Consider the following 21,790-nt stretch of genomic DNA (forward strand, 5'->3'; position numbering starts at 1 on the left):
CTTCCGCCTTTAATTGGCCATGTAATGTTAGTACATTATTGGAATTTGTCTTCTGCACTTAACCCATCCCTGAGGATGGGTCGGCAGCCATTTTGCGGCGCCTGGGGAGCAGTTCGGGGTTAAGGGACTTGCTCAGCATCCCACAGTGACGGCCCCGGTGAGGCTTGAACCGGCAACCCTCCGATTACAAGCCCAGCGTCCTTAACCACTAGGCCACCACTCCCACTTATCTAAGCTATAATAACTTTTGCCCAATAAATACCACTTGTCTCCTTTTTTCCTACATTTTGCCCCTTTTTTTTTTTTTAACTATTGTCACATTTTGCTTATTTAAGCTACCCTTTGACATTGCAACCTGTTTCCTCTTTTTTTGTCATTTTTTTCTGCACTCTTGACTGTTTTGGGCCTATTTCAGTCACTTTTCAAAAAGTACTGACACTTTTTTCAGATTTTAGCTTCCTTTTGCCAATAAATATCCCACTTTTCCCCAATATTGTCCATTATTGCAAGTTCTTTTTGACACTTTTATCCCATTTTTGTCCTTTAATTTTTTTTGGCCACTTATCTAAGCTATAATAACTTTTGCCCAATAAATACCACTTTTTCCCTACATTCACTATGTTTTAACACATTTTGCTCATTTAAGCTACATTTTGCCAATACATACCACCTGTTTCCTCAATTTTGTCATTTTTTCCCCCACACTTTACTGCTTTTTGCCCATTTTAGTCACTTTTCACTCTTTTCTTGCCACTTTTGTACCATTTTGGGTTGTTTTTTTTTTTTTTTTTTTGCCAGACTAAGGCCTAACCAACCTGATAGCTGCACCTGGTCCACTAATTGGACCCAACTGTGTTACACCGGGTCATTAGATTGAGACACAAAGTGAAACACAGCAAAACTCTGAAGAGATGAAAACAAAGCTGATTCTTACCGTCTTATGGATTATTTTATCATTTGGCCGCCTCACCTCCACCGTGGGCACAGCTATTCAGAGGAAAGTCCACCTGTCACCGCCAGGAACCAGAAAGTCCACCCGGAGGCTCCCAGCTAGCTTATCCCCGTCCTCCAGCTCTACCCTAACACCCGGACCAGAGCCGCGCGCTAAGACCCAGTCGGACTTCGCTTACCTCCGCGACGTCTCCGTCACCTGCTCCTCGTCGGACTTCGTGGTTCGGGTCAAGCCGGCTTTCTACGGGCTCGGTGCGGACGCGGAGGAGCTGAGGTTGGGCAGCGGCTGTAGGAGCAACGGAGAGCTCGGACCGTACGGAGACCTGCTCTTCACCTACCCGCTGACCGCGTGTGATGGAGTGCGGGAGGTGAGACACCCAACTGAAGGTGTGCTGTGGTATCTGGCACTAGGCCAGCGTCAGTTGCTTAAAACAATGTAAAAGATCAATGATTGCTTTCACAAATCCAATATTTCACTTAATCCAGATCTTAATCTGGAACTATAATTCTATAATAAGTATTTCTGATTTGGGACAAGAATCATATGTATAAGTAGGGGTCAATTGTTGTAATTGTAAAAAAAAATGTAATAATTGTAATTAAATTGTAGTTTAATTGTAATTGCCATGAAAATTCTATATATATTGTCAATTATAATTCAACGCAAAACTGGGAAACCTTGTTCTATGTACAGTTCTACACATATGTATGATTTATATTTGATAGTGATGTACCATATAAAGTATTAATATGGAAATAATCTGTTTAGAAAATCATCATTTGATGTTTTTGCAGTGTTTTTGGTAATCAAACCCCTCATTGTCAGTAGGTTAGCAGCAGTTTAATAGTACATAACTATTGTAAATTCTTTCAGGGTTGGGGTCAATTGTAATTACAATTATGGCGTTATTGTAATTTAAAAAATCTGTTGCTGTTGTAATCGTAAATCAATTGTAATTGAGCTCAGATAATTGACTTTAATGGTAATTGCCGTGAAAATTCTATATAAAATTATAATTCAATGCCAAACTGGGATGTACAGTTATACACATATGTAGTTAGTAATTGTTACAATATGTTTAATATCAAACTTTTCCACATTCTAAAAATATATTAAAACCTATATTTTCATTGATTAAAAAGCTTATTTGTTTCTAGTGTATTTTACAGCTGATTTAGTTCATGTGATGCTAACACACGAGGAAGGTTAACTTTTATTAGGTCATTTATTTCAGACTCAGTAATTGTGATTAATTGTAATTGAGAATGTAATTGACTTTCTGAGGATAAAAAATAATTATTTTAATTGTAATTTGAAAAAAATGCTAAAAGAATTGTAATTGAAAGCATAATTGTAACTGAAAAATAAGTCTAAAACAATAATAATAATAATAATAATAATAAATAGATAAATAAAAACACTTATATTGCAGTCAATGAAAGATTTCTGAAGTCTTGCTTGGCTGCTCCTAATCTTTGGGACTGGGAACATTCTAGTGCTGGGCAATATGGACCAAAAATTGAAACTCGATATTTTTTTATTTAATTATTTAAAATAGCGATATACGATATAAATCTAATCAGAAAGACAATTCTGGGTTAAATTTGCAGATGCAAAATGCCACACCGGCACATTTATTAACAAACAGCTGATCAATATGTTCCACTTTAGTCTGTCTCCTGTCAGGGACAGCACGTGTGAGTGAGTTCTGAAGTGTGGCTTGTTTAGATGAAGGTCTGGGTTAGAACGCATTCAGAAATCCACCCAACTGTGCTTTTTATGCTGTTCTGAGAAGTAATGAAAGCAGTGAGTCCTAAAGCAAGAATTTTAAACTACAAAAAGCTCTAAAAAAATATATCTATAAAGGCAAAAATAGAAAACTCAATATATCGCCCAGCTCTAGAACATTCCAGTGAATGGAGTGTGTGGTCATATTGTCAATCTTTTTCTTTCTTTCTCGACAGCTCCCCCATGGTTATCTGGTCTACAAGTTTGTTCTTCATTATGAACCTTCAGCCAAACGATTCTCAACCGGTGCGCAAAGGTTTAGGATCGACATTGAATGCCGTTATCCAAGGTCAGTGTGTCATCTGAGACCATCTGCTTAAACCTCATGAGAATTGCAGAATGCTTTTTGAGACAATAGAGAACATGATAGTGGTGAACAGAAAATGCACAGTGGGCTGCTACTGGGAACCACTAATGGGGACTAGTTCCACTTAAATATCTGAAGAATGTCCAACAACAGTTGTAACTAAGAGGAAGCGCAGACAAGAAATGAATGGAAAATGAAAAGCAGGAGCTTCTACTGCCAGTTTTGAAGAAACTCTGACCTTATAATCCAGTGCAGTCTGCAACGATAAAAGCTGGTCCATCAGTAACCAGTGTTACATTTAGACTGCGTCCCTATTTCCTTTCCTATCCACTTTTCCTTAACCCCATGGATGATGTCACGGGGTTAATGAAAGGTGTTAGGGGACTTCCTAAAGGAGTTAAGGAAAGGCCATCACATTGTCTTGACAATCAGACGCACTTCCAATAGGTGATGTAATAATCCTAGGTCGGTGAATGTTAGTGACACCTGCCATGGTGAAAAAACTACACATTTCCCAAATTTAACTTCTAAAAGAACATTTATAACACTTTCCCCTGTGCCTCTAACTGCTGATAAAATCTCAAATGTCGCAAGGTTTGAATGTAAATCAAAGGAAAAAAGGTTAGCAGGCTACGAGGAACAAAAGTGAAACTAAAATAACGCCACATTGAGAATGGTTGCTCACTCTCACCTTAAACTCAGAAATATGAATTATTTAATAAAACAGTGTCTGTTTTATGTCAATTATAAATCTGATAACATGGCTTGCATACAATAAGATATGGGTTTTAGGTTATTTTAAGTTGTTCAAGGCATATTATTGCATTGGAAATATACATGATCTGCGTCCCTTTTCAGTCTATGTAAGTTTAACTTTTAAATGTTGTCACCGCAAGGAATTGTGGGTCAGCATTATTTAGTCTCCTATGGTAAAGGATGCATCAGTATTTCCTAGGCTTAAGAGGTTATCCTCCTCCTTTCCTTAGATTTTAGAGAATTGGAACGCTGCTTATCATGGCTGCCGCTTAAACACTTCCGGGGGTTAAGGAAAAGTGGATAGGAAAGGAGATAGGAGGGAGTATTCAGACGCACCCTTAGCTTTTGTCTTTTTCAGGGACCATCATGTCCACCAGTTGGTGCTGAAGCCCACCTGGGAGACCGTTGTTTTGCGTAAAAAGCTGAAAGGACAATCAAATGACTTTGAGATCAAGCTAATGGATGGTAAGTTTAACAGGACAAGTCTCGATATGTTTCTCTTACTAGAGAAGTTCCCATATGCTGACATGTCTGATGGACCACTTAGAATCATGGAGCGGCCCGGCTAAGTCCCAGGTCTATCATCTTGGACAAACGGTTCATCTACAGGTTTCTGCTCCTCAACTTCCCTCTGAGGGAACTCTGTACATCAGCAGCTGCATCGCAACACCTTCCAGCATCTCAAAGTCATCTCTCAAATATACCATCATTGATAACTTTGGGTTTGTCCCTTTTGTTGTACATTATTTCACAACATTTCGAAAGACGTCTGTAGCATGTGTTGATGCACACTCTGACTCCACAGCTGCATACTGGACAGCAAGAGAGAACCTGGAGCGTCCCAGTTTGTGTCACGCACACACAACACTCTGAGATTATCACTGAGGGCTTTCCAGTTTACTGCTGATCCAGATACGGAGGTGGGACAGATAATGTGATGATATGACAATCAGACGTGGCACTGGTATCGTCAGCTTGTCTCTGTCTCAGGTCAGCATCCACTGCAAATTATTTGTCACATCGGACGATCCAGGACCAGCTCACAAGTCCTGCACCTATAGCGGGGACAGGTGAGCACAGCTAATGAACTAATCACTGGATCTGGTCCAAATAATGGTGGATTGAGAGTACAGGGTTGGGGTCAATTACGTCTTCAATTATCAATGTTCAATTCCAACTCATTTATCATTATGGTGACTGCCATTTTTTCCAATTACAATTCATGTCCACCTAAAAGTCAATTGCAGTTACCCTTTCAATTATAATTAATGACAATTTTTTGAACCTTTATTAAATAAATATATCAAGATTAACCTTCCTCTTGCGTTAGCATTTCTTATGATAACGGGTCAGTTTTGACCCATTATCTGACCTTCAATCAGCTGTAAAATACACACAACAAAACATATCTACCGAATTTGTTTTTGATCTCTTGGTTACCTTAAGTTTCCTAATCAATGAAAATATTGGTATTAATATTTTTGGTGTGGGTGTCTGAGCCTTTTTTCAGTATACCCCACAATTTATTTATTTTTTTAATGGTAAAACGATCCTTAAGAGAACTGAAAGGTAGTGGGAATACATAAAACTAACATTGTTCCACAGGTTGGCATTTAATTAGATTGTAATTGAAAGTTATAGAATTACAAAGTCTATTATAATCCAGTTACAACGGCAACAGATTATTTTTTTTTTTTACATTTGTTATAATTGTCATAACTGTAAAAGTTTTCAATTACGCAATTACAATTGTAACTGACCCCAACCCTGATTGAGAAGATGTTTTCCATGACAGATGGTGGGCTCTCACTGGATATGACTCCATATGTGAGTGCTGTGAGTCTCAATGTGTAACATCAAAAACCAGGAGAGCCATTAAAGAAGGTAAATGGTCAGTTTTATGGGTATCTACATCATAACAGATGTAGTTTGTGATCTTGTTTGTCCATTAATGCTTTAACACGTTCTTTACCTTTCAAAGGCTCTGCCAGCAGCTTACCATTACTGTTCTCAGACTGGCTGCACCATGAGGATGGTATTCATCCATCCAGTTCAATAAAAGACGAGAGCAGCGTACATCATTACAGTGACCAGCAACTTGGCCATGAGAAGCTTCTCAAAAATCCAGATGACGAAGAGGAGAGGCTTGAAGAAAGAAATGTGGGAGTAACACCTGACTTAGATGGTTTGAGTTTCTGGAAAGGTTTCTCAGAAAACGTGTGGAATGAAGAAGAGGCGAGGAATTCACATCAGTTCAGGGAGGGTGGTTCAGGTTATGATGAAAATGGATATTTAGAAAGTGAAAAAGAGGGAAGAATTGAGGAAAGTGAGTATATCCTCTCTAATTTAGCACAAAGGGGTCATTTAATTGGAAAGAAATACAAAAGGGTTTTGGATCAAATCTCTCCATTAGATTTTGAACAAAAGCGAGAGATAAGGCCCCCAGATCATGAAGAAGAAAAGACACAAAGAGGTGAAAATAGGAATGTTATTGATCCTGATGTCCAGAGGAGGAATGTCAGCAGTGGGACAGATGAAATGACTTGGTTTTTCACTTGGAGGTAGTCCTAGTTAATTAAAAATTTGATTTGTTTTAAAATAAAATTCCTTTAATGCATATTGGCTTTTGATGTCATTGCATGTGGGGAATGAAAGAAGAATGAGCCTTTATTCACACCTTCACCATAAAAGCAATGAGGTTTGCCATTTTTCTTAAAAATGGGTTATTGTTGAAAGAATGCAGAGTTCAGAATTCAAACCTTTAGGCTCATGCATTATAAAGGAAATGCAATTGTTGCATAAGCATAAAACTAGACAAGTGGATTTGTTGATAAATCTTTATTTTTTCTTTATAAATGATTTTCTTACAGTTTCTAAATCCAGCTTGAAACAAAACAAGTGTCCCAGTATTTGAAACTCGGCTGAAGATGGGCCAAACAAAATGCATCAAATAATACCGGCTTTGCTCGCTGGTTAAAGTGTTTTCATTCCTGTAAAATGTCAATACATCACTTAAAACTAAAGTAGTAAGTGGGGCTTTAGAGAAAATACATTTATTAACATGATTTATCATTGATGCATTATTGCAAATTAGACTGTGGAGTTGAATAACTTAAGATTTTTCTTTTTCCATCAAATACTCTTGGTGTTGAAACTCCTGTGTAAAATGTACAGAGAAGAACTCTGTTAAAGCAGATCCATCATCACAGGATGAGTTAAATACATAAAACATATGTACAGATCGAGTGCCCAAAAGTCCCATTATTACAGACTAAAGCTCTGATTCAGCAGGACACAGTAAGTGGTACAATCACTGTATAACAACGGAGGGCAGTATATTCCCATCTAACGCATGAATAAAGCTCAGAACTCACTCTTGTGAAAAAAAATACACAATCTTTACTCAAAATGTAAGATGAGTACTTAAAATAAAACCCACACCATTGTTTTTAGATTGATGAAATAAAATTCTTAAAATAAGAATTTTACCAATCCAGATGCTGCTCCTCTCCCACAGGAGACAGGTGATGAATAGATTCAGTGTTTCTTTTAAAGGCGCTGCAGATCTCCTTCAGTCTTTACAATCATGTGGCTCCTCCTTCAACAGTACCTGCTGTCCTGTTAGTTTTCTCTCTGTCATCTAAAGATGGAGGAGGAGGAAAGAACAAGCTTGATTACAAAAATGTCTCATCTGTCTTTAACATAAAATAAACACAAACCACATGGAAAGCAAGATGGCTGTTTTTGTCATGTGAATGAATGTGTGTGCGCATGTATCCTGCCTTTTGGCTTGTGAAAAACAGGATCGGTGTAGACTCCTAAACCATGATTAAGATAAGTTGGTCCAGGGACTGTATGTGGTTTTAATTATGGAATGAAAAATCCAGTTAAGCTAATGTTGAATTGTGCATCTTTAGCTGCTCTGCAAAAATGTTGACTGCCACTTCAAAACCCATGATTGTAAAGAATCGCCAGTTCTTCAAGCCTTTGGAAGGACAAATCCTTATATTCAACTACAGCCACATCTCAAACCTGGTTCTCAAGAACACCTGTCCTGCATATTTTAGATGTCTCCCTGTTCCAACACAACTGAATCTAATGATTGTCGTCATTGCAGCTCTACAGAAAGCCTGATTGCTAGCCTAAAGGAAGCTAGTGCCATCCATATTTCATCAATTGGCAAAGTGCCAATTATTATGCGCTTCAGTGCCACCAACTAGGGATGGGCGGTATAGACTAAAAAATCTTAAGCACGATAATGAAAAAGGAAAAAAAAAAATGTTCCTTACAAACACAAATGAAATTGAATACATCAACACTAGACACATTAAAAAAAAGGCTGCTGACTCAAATCTTATGGCCTCTGTCACCGTGTTTGTGGGAACTTTGTGTGGATCTGGTGGGGGAACTTGGACTGGTTCACTTTGATGGATGGTTGTCTGGTCTCAACCAAGTAGCGGTCCATGATGTATTGCTGCTCAGCATGCTTCAGGTAAGCCGTGACAAGCATCGCCACCACGGAGGCTCTAATGCAGAGCTCCCGTGAACAGTGCTCCAGAGAATAAAAAGTTGTTGACAAAAAACTTGGTGGCAATTTAGCCTGTGGAACAAGCTTTTTAGGGGCATTCTTGGCTAAATTGTGGGACAAATTGCCTCTGGCCCTCGCTAATTTCCGACAAGGGAATTTATTTTATATTTCCATCGTTGGACTACATATTCTTACCGGTGAGAATGTTTTGGACAATATACCGTACACAATAACATATTGCATATTCTTACCACCAACCACTGTCCTAATATATTTGTAAACTATATTTTCCATATAATTATTGAAGAGTAAAGCTGCATTTTTTAAGTTGAATGTGTTTTAAGTGTCTGTCTTACCTTTGATTGTCTCTTGGTGTGCTTCCTGTCCAGCAGTTTGCTCTGTAACTTTACTCTTCTCCACTTCTTTTTCTTTGGGTTTTTTTGCAACTTGCGGTGGCACCTTCAATCCTTTCTTCTGTGATTCTGCTTCACCAATCACTTTAGCAAAAGAGGAAGTTTGCTGTTTGTCTTCTTTGGCTTTTGATATGGGCTTGGTCTCAATCACTACCTTCTTGGTACTCTTGGCAAAGATAAAGCTGGCAGTGTTGGTGGGGGACTTACAGAAGTCCTTCGGGGAGGTTAAGGAATGCAGGTTAAGGCGAGAAGACGGGCTCTCCTTTGACCTGGCCACAGTTCTCAGGCGGATGGCCTCTTGAAGTTTCATGGAGGCAGCAGGTGCAGTGGTAGCAGACTTTTTTACAGGAGAAGTCACAGGTGGTGTAACAGAGGTTTTGGTTGGAGACTTTACTACAGTGGTTGAAGTTGTGGGTGAGACCACAATTTTAGGTGGAGCTGTTGAAACAGGTTTATCCACAGTGGAGATAACAGGGACTAAGGACGTAGGTGGAATCACGACAGAAGGTGCAGGTGTTGTTGCAAGAGACTTTTCCTCAGGAGAAGAAGACTCAGATGTGGTCACAACAGAAATGGACACTGCTTTAGGAGGAGACTCTTCAACAGTAGAGGCATCAATGGATGAAGAGACTGTTGGTGTCACAACAGAAGAAACTGTGGAGGCACAACACTTTTCCACAATAGAGGTGACTGTAGAAGAAGAATCAGATGAAGCCACAGCAATAGACGATGAAGAAGGGGCAGAATTTTCCTCAGTAGAGATAACTATGGGTGTGGATGTAGGTGGAGCTTCAATTAATGGGGCAGGGCTGCTTTCCACACTGGAGACGACCGTAACAGAGGACACGGTTGGAGTCAAAACAGAGGGTGAAGTTACAGTCTCAGAAGATATTGCTTCCACAGAAGAGATAACCGTGGATATAGTCACACCAGACGGTGAAACGGTAGTAGATTTTTCATCAACATGGTCATCTGTGGATGTGGATACAGGTGGGGTCACCACAGGTGAGACTGTTGTGGTAAGAGATGTTTCCACAATGGAGACAACTGGGTAAGAAACAGAAGAAGACACAACAGAAGGAGAAACTGTTGTATCCGAAGCCTTTTCCATTAAGGTAATGGTGGTTGAAGAAGACTCTGATTGAATTACAACAGTTTGTGATTCTGGTGACGTGGGTATTGAAGCGACCACAGCAGGTGGCGAAGTAGATGTCGGGAATGTCGGGGATGTCATGATTAGTGACCTCCTTATGGGCTTCTGAGGAGCTTCACCGTGAGCAGGGGAGGCGTGGACTTGGTAATCAGGCTCTTGTTTTGGCAATGAGACCTCAGTCTGTGGGGGTTCTTGAGCTTTAGGAGGTTCTGGGCTGCTGTTGACAGACCGCAGCTTTACCATTTGCAGAAGGGAGGTGGTGATAATGTGAGTTGGGCTCTCGTCTTTTATAACAGCGCTTGAGGCTTGCTCTTGGCTTTGTTTTTTTGGACTCATTGCACGAGGCTGGTTGATTGGTAAAGGTGGAGGAATAGGAATGTTAACAGGTGAAGCCAGAATAGTTTCTTGAGCTCTTTCTGGTAAAGAGGTTTTAAGAGCCGATGGCTGAGATACTTCCGATTCACTTCCTGTCTTTAACGAGTGTCTTAGTAGTATCAAGGGTGGAGGAGCTGGAATACTTTGTGGTGGAGAAAGCATGCTAACTGGTTTTGCTTCATCGGTAGATATTTCTTGAGGAGGTGGAGGAGGGATGTGTTCGGGAGGCAAAGGGGCTGCCTCAATAACCAGTGGAGGTGAGATATGAACCACAGTAACAGGTGACCCTTTGGCTCTCAAAGAAAATTCCTCTGTTGGTGGAGGATGAGTTGGAGGTTGTGGCGAGACATCTTTAGATGATGGTGGAGGGATCATAGTTACCGTAGGAAGTGAAGCAGCTGAAGTTGGTGGAAGTGGAGCTGCATAGGATGGTGGGGGAGGGATATTCAGTGGTGGAGATGCCTCCTCCTGAGATGTAATAAGCGTCTGTGAATCAGCTCCTTGGATCACATGAACACTTCTTGTTATCACCACTGAATCAGACTTTGCTGGTGGCATCTGACCAGGTAACACTAGTCCCTCCACTGGAGGTGGAGGAAAAGGGAGCTCAAGCTCATCGGGACCACTGGCATTCACTGGTGCTATTGGAGGAGGAGGTGGAGGCCAGGAAGGCTCAGAGGTTACGACAACTTTGGTCTGTGTTAGGAGGCCTGGGACTGGATGGCGGCCCAGTGAAGGAGACTGCGAGGGTGAATTGCGCACTAGTGAAATGGCAGATAATGGATCTGTGCTAACCTTGATTTCATCTTCTTTCTTTGCTACCAACCTTTCTTTCCGTTTCTCGACTGCTTTTGCCAACATTCCATGTAAAATATCACTTCCTCTCATTTTCACTTCTGAACTACATACATTCAAATCATTCTGAGCTAGTCTTTCATTGTCTTCTTTGTGAATCTCTGTGATCAATATCCCAATTTCTTCAACTTTCTTTGTTTCCAACATCTGAACAGATCCAATAGCCGACTCCACAGTTGAACTTTTGGATATTCTCTCTCCAATCAGGCTCTTCACGGAGCTCTCCGCAGACACTGGTGGAGACACCCTCTGCTGTCGTCTATCCTTTGGATTTTTCTTTATTATGGCATAAAGGTTGTCAGGGGCTGGTGGACCAAGCAGCAACTCAAATGAGCGCTTGCTATAAGCCCATACCTCTGGAGGAGGAGGTGGGGGTGCTCGGACTTTAGGGTGAGGAGGGATGTTGAAAAGCTCCATTAAGGTCTGCACTGAAGGGCTGACACTGGCTCTATCGCACAAGTCTGGCTTAGCTTCTTTAGAAGGAAATTGGTTAGAGTGAGCCGAGGACGACCCGGGAAATAACATCTGAAACTTTGCTAAAAAGCCTTTTCTTGGTTTTCCAGATGAGCCCGAACTCTTTTTTGATGCTTGTGGTGATATTCCATCTTGGTTAGAATAGCCACTAGATGGGGAAATTATGTTAATCATATTTTTTTCACGGTGTACTTGGGAAGAATTTGCATCCAAAGTGTTGCGAGGATTCTCTACAATCCCGTGTAACATTGGAGAAGATCTGGGTTTGTTATTATCAATTCCTCCACCTTGGGTAGTCACAGTTGGACTAGAAGGTTTTCCTACTATGACCCTTACATCCGTTAAATCTCTTGATCGACGCTTCATTTTAGTGTGGAGAGAGTAGGTGCGGCTTGGTGGAGGAGGAGCCCTTTTGGGCTTAATGACAGAAAGGCTACGCCCAAACTGTCCATCCTTCTTGCCGTCATCTCCATCACTGATGAGCTTCCCATTAGAGGCAGATTTCATAGCACAAACTTCGTCATTGTTGGCACTAGTGGCCTCTACACCCCAATACTTTTTTTGCCTTGCGCTGGTGTTGGATATGGTTGAAGAGTCAGATACCAAAGTCTCAGAGGAGTCAGAAGTATTCCAGCTGCAATCAGACATATTGACATGGTTTTGCCGAGAGGCAGAACGCATGTTGGAGACTTGGGAGGAAATGGTTCTGGTGGACGAGGCTACAGAAGATGCTCGTGAGGGAGCAGGGCTGGCCAGCACTAGGCTGCTCTTGCTAACGGTGCGAACGCTGTTTCGACTCCGACCCCGACTGATTTCGACTACATCTATCGATGGTGGCAGCACTGCGTTGGGGATGATTTTGGACATGTAAGCTGCCTGCGGAGACATAGACATCACTGGGCTGGGCGGCTCCGAGGTGCTGGTTAACCAAGGCACGGCCAAAGACCGTGGCCTCTGCTCGCCTGCCAAGTCAGGGTTCAGCGAACGCAGCAGGGCCAAGTCATCACTGTGACTGGCATGAGTAGTATTGAGCACCCTGATTTTCTCCTCACTGAGAGGATGGAGGGCATTGACACACTGGAGGCTGGGACAGGCTCCCTCCGGTGAATCCTGCTGTGGTGAAATAGCAGTGGGGCTGGTGGGACTGGTGGGGCTGGTGGAGCTGTAATCACTTTCACCATCATAAAGCTGGTCTTCCTCTAGCTTGTGATCCAGTGTCCAGCCCACTCTGTCCAATCCTGTAGGACAACGATGAGAGGAGGAATAGTTACAATATGTTATTTCACAAAAATCACAACAGCCCTTTAAAAAGATGAAATGATAATGAGCATTCTAATTGTATTAATATAATGTGCATACCCAGCTCTCTTTGAACATGTCTTGGGATACCAGCGGCTGCCTTTCGGTCTCTTTTTTTGGACTTGGACTTTTTTCCAGAGTTCAATGGTCTGAAAGTTGATGCTGAATTAAAATGAACAGTAAAGTTATTAAACCTGGACAAGTAAATTGAATATATACAATAATCTTTGAGTCATTTGTTTTCCTCTACCCTGAAAGTATCTGTTAAACATTGGAGAGTAAAAAATGAAATGCATAAAATAAATGTTATTAAAACAACATGCTACTTTGTCTCACCTTGTCTGGTGAGTCCAGAGCGAGAAGACTTGGTGGACACTGATGAGCGAGTGGAGATGACAGAAGATGAGTCAGGAATGGTGCTGTCAGTCATAAACCCTGCCCCCTCCCCATCTGTTTGGACTGTTAGTGACGACTGAAAACAGAAGATAAACTGTGTTCATGGTGAGGGATTACATCACAATTGTGAAGAGTTGAGAAAAACAATTCTCGTTCAGACTTACAATTATGCTCTCAGTATCGTATTCCCCTCTTATGTTGGTTTCTGCAGGAGAAACATCATCAAACATTTTCACACAGAATAATCAATCTTTGCCGTAAATATATATATTTTCTCTTATATTGTGTTTTGTGGGATATAGGACTCATTACGTACATTATTTTTGTGTAATTTTGGAATAATCTTTGTTCTTGTTTTGTTTGTTTTTCAGTTATTTTTTAGCATGTTTGTAGTTTTGTGTGTTTTTGGAGTAAATTTGTGCATTTTTCTTGTCCTTTTGTGCAATTTTTGTAATTTTGTTTGTCTTTTTTTTTGTTATAATATTGCTGTTTTATGGGTTTATGGGTCTATGTGGCCCCTGGGCCACATATCTGTTGCCCATATCTGATCTAGAATATTGCTGAAGTTTGTACCTTCTTCTTGCATCATTTTCAATCCCTCCATGGCCTCAGTGTGAAGGTCCTCCAGGTACTTGGGCCTGCTGCTCTCTATGAACACATTCTCCTGGAGCAGCGGGGGTGCCGGGGTCCGATCATCATCTTGCTTTGCATTAGCTTGAAGGACAGAAGACAAAAAAAAGATGAGCCTGGATCAAGTGAAGATTAGGCTTAGAGTTACTTTAATAGTAGATAATGACAGCGTATGGCCAAGATGAGGCATCAGTTGTCTGCCAAAGATAATCAGGTACAGAGACATTAACAGGGTTTTTTGACGGCTAATGCATAAGAATTAAGCACATTGATGTCCAGCCACACAAATGCAGGATAAGACTTTGGCACGGACATCAAAGGGAGGATTACTCAATCAAATATCCACCCTTTTCTAAAACCTTTACAGCACACATTTAATTTAACCCCTCAAAGTTTAATGTAACCAATAAGTACACACATCAATGAAAACTCCATGGGATCAGTGTAAAATGCAGCTTTAAAAAAAAAAAAAAAAAACTAGTTATACAATTAAATCTGAACTATAAATTAGATTACAAAAGAAAAGGAACCTAATTAAATTGACACATGAAGAATATCCCACAATAACCTACTAATATGTTGCTATAATTTTATTTCACCATTTTGCTGAAATTCTGGAATTGCACAAGATTATTCTTGGTCCTCCATTGTATAAGTTAATCAACAATATAATTTTACCTCAGGGATTTTAATCTAATTACGTTATCTGAATTAATAATAGAATGTAACTGTTCGGTTGTCACATTTTTGTAGGTATTTTTCAGCTTAAAAATATCTGTGCCTTCTGCTAAATAATATTGTTATTTATAAATCTGCTGATACAGTAAATATATCACTGTATTTTTGTACAGTCATATATTTACTATATGTCTGACTTGTTTGTTATTAGACATTCTCATTTGTGTTACAAAAATAAAATGTTATATAATCATTAAACCAACATTCCTTAACCTTAACCTCCTTCCTCCACCTGTTCAAGTTACTTTAGGACAACAATAAGCACCAGTGCCTTCAGAGTGTTTGATACTGGTTCCTTTTTAACATTTTTGCAACTCAGGTGCTGGCACTAAGGCATACATTAAAAATCCACATTGGTGTTGGAGATATGAACAGAAATTGTAAAGGAGATACTAAACATTGTAGTAAACTGTAGTTTTATACTTCTTTGCAACAGTTAATGACAACATACTCTGCTTCCCGTTGTTCCAGTCTGTCCTGGTTTCACATGCATAGTTGAGATGTTTCAGCAGGGTAACCATGACTCATGAATAAAAAACAGAAGTGACTGCTGCAGTTCACTCACCTGTCCTCCTCAGAGACGTAGGAAAGCAGTAAAAATTAGAGCCGAGGACGTGACTATTCACAAGGACCATCATGGCTGTTTATGGAAAAGCAAAGACAAAATCTACACGCGTGTTTGAACTAATGCAAATGTGACCAATGCGATCCATCAGTAGAAAAAAAACACATTAGATGTAGATCAACATGCAATAACATACTTGTTATTGTTTGTCAGTGGTGAGTATTAATGCCTCTACAGCCAATAGGCAATCAGAGCTCAAACACTAATCCCCAGCACATTCATTCCTAACATCACTCTCTATTGCTGCATCCCCCCAAGTTATTGCTCATATCCCTCCCTCTGTTGCTGCCCATCTGTGGGGATGTTCCCATCTGATTGGTCCGCTGAACCACAATCGAAGATGTAAACAAGGAAGGAAAGCACAAGGGCCTGGGATACAGAGGGATCAACTCTCACCAAAGCAATGGAGTGCCATACACTTTAAGCCACACATGTCAAACGCAAGGCCCGGGGGCCGAATCAGGCCCTTTACAGCAGTGGTTCCCAATCTTTGATGCCTCGTGTACCCCTTTTGCAGTTTTGTCAAATCATGTGTACCCCCTTCATATCATGAGTACCCTCTCCATAGACTCATTTGCTTTTTAATTTTTGAAACAGGGTGCACACCTAAACCCCTAAATGTGTCTTGAACATTAATCCACAAATTCAAAACAAAGAATGGAATTTGTTTAAAATATTTTAACAAAAAATCCCAATGCAACTTTTATGTGATTACATCACTAGTAAGTTAATATGGTCTCCTGTGTCAAATTATTGTCTTTTATTGTCAAAAGTTTGATAAGATTGCCTCTATAGCATCAAATAATCCTGTTTAAATAAATTACCAGAACATATAGTATTTATGTTAGCATAATAGTACTGTTAGTTTGTGGTGAATTGGCAAAAATAGTCATTTTTAATCTGAAATTGTTAAAAGAACACCCCAAATTCTGATAATTTCTTCAAAATATTCCACTAAATATCCCACTAAATATCCACAAATTTCATGAAAATGGGTCACAAAATCAAATAAATTGAAAGTGAAAGGACTGGGAATGATATCTGTCACTTATTACGTTCATATTATCAGTGCTGCACATATATGCGTGGAAATAATTCAATAATGATTGAAGTACTCATTTCCTGCCTAAAATCTGTAGCCCACTTAAGATAAACTGCTCCGTATTTCACCCCTGAACTAAAATGAGTTTGACACCCCTGCTTTTAGCTGTGGTTTACAGTGATATATTTATACCAATATATCAGCTACTATTGCTGTTCATCACTGTTCCTTTCTGGATTTTAATACTGAAAATCTTAACCCAGCTCAAATATTGTGCTTTTCCATTGTTTTTGCTTTTAATACATTGTAATTTTGCTACCATGATTATTTTTTATCAAATAAAACCATAGCGTATGCCTCATAGATTAATAACTCCAGCCTCATTTACTCGAAAAAGAAAATAAAAGGTTGAAATTGCTGTAGTTATTTTTCCCATCTCGATCGTAAACACGTTTTTTTTTTACATTTTTGTGCATTGCATTGTGGGATGTGGAGTCCCGTAACAGATGCATAGAAGTATTTTACCTCATTTTTAGATTGATTTCTTGTGTTTTTTGCCAGACAAGAAGGACAGTGATTTACTTGACACAATTTCATTCAAGTTTGTTCCCAATCAAATAATTCAATAAAAACACTTCTATGCATCCGTCTCCACAACTCCACATCACACAATGCAATGTGCAATAATGTCAACAATCAAACTTTCAAGCAGTAATTTGACCCTTTTACATAATTTTTTTTCTGGGCAAATGATCTTCATATTATTGATCAATGAGGCCTATACTATTCATTTATCTGATAAAAATCAGCAGCTTTAACTATTTACTTGCTGCCTGATATTATGTATAGAATAACAGCTCTAATGATGAAGACAGTCAGTGTCAGGCTGGATTCATCCATCAGTTCCAGTAAATAAGTTCTTCATGCTTTAGCATAGCATGACACTTTAGACCATGGACCAGTTAGACGGCCAATGGGATCACATTGAAAGCTAATGAGCCCAGCGTGTAATGTCTGACATCCTGTTGTTGTAATTGTGTTTCGAGCATGTTTTGTCAGACTACTGTATGTAAACAGACTGTGTTGTGGTTTAGCCACAAGGTGGAGTAAGTTAATTGGGTGGTTGAATCCTGAAAGAAGATCAAAAACATTGCCAAAAAGTATTATCATGTATTTTTCCAGATTTTTCATATGTGTAATTTGTGTGAAAATCTGAAAAACACACATGACCATCAAAAAACATGAAAAAATCTAAAAAAAAAAACAATAGTAGATTTATTTGTGAATATTTTTGAGACAAATCTCCCCCCAAACAGTGTTATAGTTTAGCCACAAGGGGGAGTGAGTGAATTGGGTGGTTGAATCCTAAAAGATCAAAAACATGTCCAAAAAGAGGCGGTCTGATGTGCAGCAGCACATGATCACACATGTGAATTATGTTTCTCATTGTTGTAGAAACCCAATGTTTAATGTGTTGCTATGCAAACAGCACAGAAGTTTCTTAATAAAATTTAAAAAAGGTCATTATCAACAGGAAAATCAAAAGATCCACAAAACCTTTTCCAAACTAGATTTATAGAAACCTTTTTTTGTATTTTAAAAGGCACTTTGTTCGTGATTTTTTTTCATTTAACAACTTAACTTTAAGTACTTCTTCGGATGCTGAACAGACATGATACAGAACAAATGACACCGACATCTGAACAAATGGAAAAAATTCTCAGGGTCGAGTGACTCAAACACAAATCCGTTTACAGATCAGAAGTAAATAAATAAAGGAATCGCATGTGTAGCAGTGCATAGTAACAAGCAAAAAGAAAACATCAGAACTAGATGCTAGAGTTTTCATCATCCTATTGTAAACAAACCATCATGGACGTGCATGTGTAGTTACCTCAGCAGCACAACTGGAGAGGCCTGGAGTGAAGGGTGGGGCAAGACAGCCTCAAGGTATTAATGGTCCTTGGCTCACAATGTAATTACAACCATATTAATTCCAGGCATATCATAGGCACCGTCTGTCCCAAACACAAAGCTGTGGTTTACATCTCATTTTTAGATAATAAAAAAAGTGAATCCAATGGAAATACGTTGTGATTATTTTCAGTGTTTATCCTAAGAGGAGGGTAACTAATTACAGGCTGCTCAAAGAGGGGAATTATTGTTATGGCATGTAAATAAAAGAGGATTAGTGTTGGGGGTATTAGATCAGCTAACATCTGTTTATTGAGTTGTTTTGTGAATCGTCTGGTGGTAAACACAAACAGTCTCAAGGCACTTGTATTACTGGATATTGTAAACAAATGATGAAGATGATGTAGGGGGCGGGGCAAACTGAAGAGTGTCTGTGACAGAATACAGTCAACAAAGAGGAAAATCTATTATACTCCCTATTGCGTGTTGTTCATGCCGACTTAACCTGAATGTCATTTATTATTAATGTATGTAACTTCATCCTGATCTTGCTTGACTAAAGCTAAAGTAACACAACTAAACCAATCCAATCCTGAATTAAGCCTAAGATAAACAAACCCTATAGTAGCATAAACCTAACATGACCAATATCACCTCGCAAATTAAATGTATTTTAGCCAAATGTTACCTTTTTTTTTTTTTTTTTTTTTTTTTTAAACTTCATTTAACTTGTTCCCAATTAAGTACAATGTAAATACCAAAAAAATAACAATACATACCAGAATATAACCCCAACAACATATTATAATTCTACAAAATGTAACCATAAACTAATTCATTTAAATGATGACTTCACAAACATTTTAAACAATCAGTTAAAACAAAAAACAATCAGTTATCATGTTATATTCAGGGATACAATACAAGCCAGTATAAAGGAAGATCCTTATGTGAAATCAAAAATACTCTGTTTTATCAAAAGACAATTATCACTAACATTTACCAACGTAGTTCAACATTAGGCAGCATATACTGTATGTGCAAATAAACATTTGGGCTACAAATACGTTTTGGTTGAAATTGTAAATCCATAATGAGATATTTAAAAGTAACCCCTAATTACACTGAAATCAAACGTAACATAAGGTTTACTTCATTGTAATCTAACTGACATTTATCTGTCCTGACTTGTTAACACTAACCCAACTAATTCAATTAATCTAAGCCGAACCTAATGAAACGACTTCACAAAACATGAAGTAAAATATCAAAATTATTTCATTTAGCCCAAACAAAAGGAATAAAAACAGTAATCAACCTCTTTTAAGCTGTATTATCATATTTCAACCCTAATTTAAAGTAACATAATTATATTTAAGCTTAACTGTAACATACCCATTAAGAGCCAATTCATCCTAACCCTAAATTTACATAACGTCACCTAATGTCTCTCTGTTTGACAAATCGTTCTTTACTTGTTTTTTATTCTGATCTATACTCCTTACATTTTTAGCTGTGAATGTGATAATGAGAGGAAAAAAATAAATTATTCTCTAAGAAAAGATGCACAAGAAAAGACGCATTAACTTGGATGTTTTTAAATAATGTAAAAGTAAAAATTTAAGTAAAAGACACCCTTTATTTCACAGAGTGGATCTAAATACGTCCCTTTTCTCAAAATCCAAACAGACATGTCATTAAATTAAGAGGTTAAAATGTAATAAAATATGTAATTAAATGTTCTCACATACACATACCTGAAATGTAAGATTAATATATACTGTACAGTATATAAAAGTATAGTTTGAGATAGAATGGTAGAGACACACAGAGATGTTAATCTGAGAACGAAGCCATCACAGACCAATCTGAATGATAAGCGATAAGCAAGAAGAGATTGGTGGCATTTTATTTTGAAAGAAACTTGGCACTATTTTAACACAATCAGGAAATACGCAGCGGAAAAAAAAAGACAACAGTGATGCAAAACATCAGGCTATCTCTCTGACCTGTCACATAATCACTGAACCAAACAACACGCTAGTCAGAGATAACTTAACTCCTGTGTGCATGCCTGTCATTTAAAAGGTGCTCAATCACTTTTAATTGGTTTTGGGTTCATTTTTCTATATTCTCATCATTTCTATGCATTACTTATAATAGTTTCCTTTAGACCAAGTGAGTGCAAGCACGGCAAACACTTTACATCATGTGCTTTTGTAATAAAGCACGATTTCACAAGGTTGTGGAAAATATCTAGACCGACTTGGTCCTGTTTAATGTACGGTAAGCATTTATTTAGGCCAGGCTCTTATTATACATCATTATAGGCAATAAAACTGTGCTATAAGTGAGAAAGGAGCATAACGTTCCTATTATTTACACAACAGCGTGTAAAAATGAGCTAAACAGTCTGGCTGTATTATGGGTTTACTTCTTCATGAGCTGATAAGTGTTGTTTTATCTCATTTTTGGCCACTTTAGGCAAAATAACTGGGTTTTGTCAGCTTTGATAACAGACTGATGCAGATTTTAGCCACACCAAAAACAGTCATTAAGGTCACGGTTTATATCGGCTCCTTCAAATTCTTATGTATTCTTATGAAGAACTGAAAAAGTTATACAGATGATGAGTTGTCTTCTGGCAAAAACGAATCTCATTTACCGTTATAGGGCGTGTCATAAACGTAGCGTCTAAAATGCATCAGAAACTTGTGGATGAACTGGATGTACATTCAGTTACAACCCATGCAATTCTTTGTTTGCAATACATTTGCTGACGAATAACATTAGTTTTTGCCTAAAGAAAAATTCACCTGGTAAAAAAGAAAATTGTGACAACAATCCTAATCATTTGACTTTTTGTCAATGAATAGAGGGTATGTAACGTAAATCTGTGTGTGTGTGTCACATCTCAGTATGAGAAGTCACAAATGTCACACTCCAGTTTTGTAACAAAGCTAAATATTGTCTGTAAACCGTGTGAAGCAACGACAACTTAGAAAAATGTATGTCACACAAACTCATCATTACAAAGACTATGCCTTAAAACAGGGATTCCCAAATAGAAATATGCGTAACCTTAGTCGGTATAAGAAAAATACTCATTAAAAAAGTAGTTTGAAACAGATTCTTCTTCTTCTCCTACTGTAGACTTTTTCCCCAAAGTTGTTGTAGTTGGACATTAAAATGTTTTCAGTAATGACAGAAGCTTAGTTTGCCATAATTAAAACAATAACCACCTTTTCCTTGTGTCTCCAGCGTATTAGCAAAGTAAATCACCCCGCCCTTACAAATGAGCCGTCAACCTTTGTGGGATAAAGTTTAAAACTAACTTCACTCCATTTCTTCACAATAAAGCAAAGGAAACAGTATCAGTGAAACCAGTATAACCCTACCGACACCTTCAGGCACTCCAAACTTTGCAAGTCGCTCTACAAGCCTAACAGATCACCAGTCCTTGAATTTGTTTAGAAACAACAGCGTGTACATAAAAAAAGTGGATTTTCAGCAGTGTGAGCACACTCTACTGATCGCTCATCAAG

The 21,790-nt window shown here is 38.6% G+C and overlaps 2 protein-coding genes across 4 annotated transcripts in view; one reads left to right on the forward strand and one right to left on the reverse strand.

Annotated features, from left to right (window-relative positions):
* Nucleotides 1-911: 911 nt before the first annotated feature.
* On the forward strand, nt 912-6,368 carry LOC114455878 (zona pellucida sperm-binding protein 3). Its single transcript, XM_028437177.1, has 8 exons — nt 912-1,319; nt 2,917-3,029; nt 4,162-4,268; nt 4,351-4,525; nt 4,609-4,723; nt 4,794-4,873; nt 5,599-5,687; nt 5,785-6,368. The coding sequence occupies exons 1-8, from the start codon at nt 912-914 to the stop codon at nt 6,366-6,368; spliced, it is 1,671 nt and encodes a 556-aa protein (XP_028292978.1).
* Nucleotides 6,369-7,354: 986 nt separating this feature from the next.
* Nucleotides 7,355-21,790, reverse strand: part of LOC114456443 (uncharacterized protein KIAA1522 homolog) — a 35,290-nt gene continuing 20,854 nt past the window's right edge. For all 3 annotated transcript variants that reach the window (XM_028438189.1, XM_028438190.1, XM_028438191.1), the window contains 6 exons: nt 13,870-14,010; nt 13,461-13,501; nt 13,237-13,372; nt 12,961-13,062; nt 8,688-12,839; nt 7,355-7,443 (listed from right to left, as the gene is read on the reverse strand). In XM_028438189.1, the coding sequence (XP_028293990.1) occupies nt 7,388-7,443; nt 8,688-12,839; nt 12,961-13,062; nt 13,237-13,372; nt 13,461-13,501; nt 13,870-14,010 (4,628 nt within the window). In that variant the 3' untranslated portion in view covers nt 7,355-7,387. The remainder of the gene's footprint in view (nt 7,444-8,687; nt 12,840-12,960; nt 13,063-13,236; nt 13,373-13,460; nt 13,502-13,869; nt 14,011-21,790) is intronic.

Source organism: Gouania willdenowi, chromosome 22 (assembly GCF_900634775.1).
Source record: "Gouania willdenowi chromosome 22, fGouWil2.1, whole genome shotgun sequence".
Lineage (NCBI taxonomy): Eukaryota > Metazoa > Chordata > Actinopteri > Blenniiformes > Gobiesocidae > Gouania > Gouania willdenowi.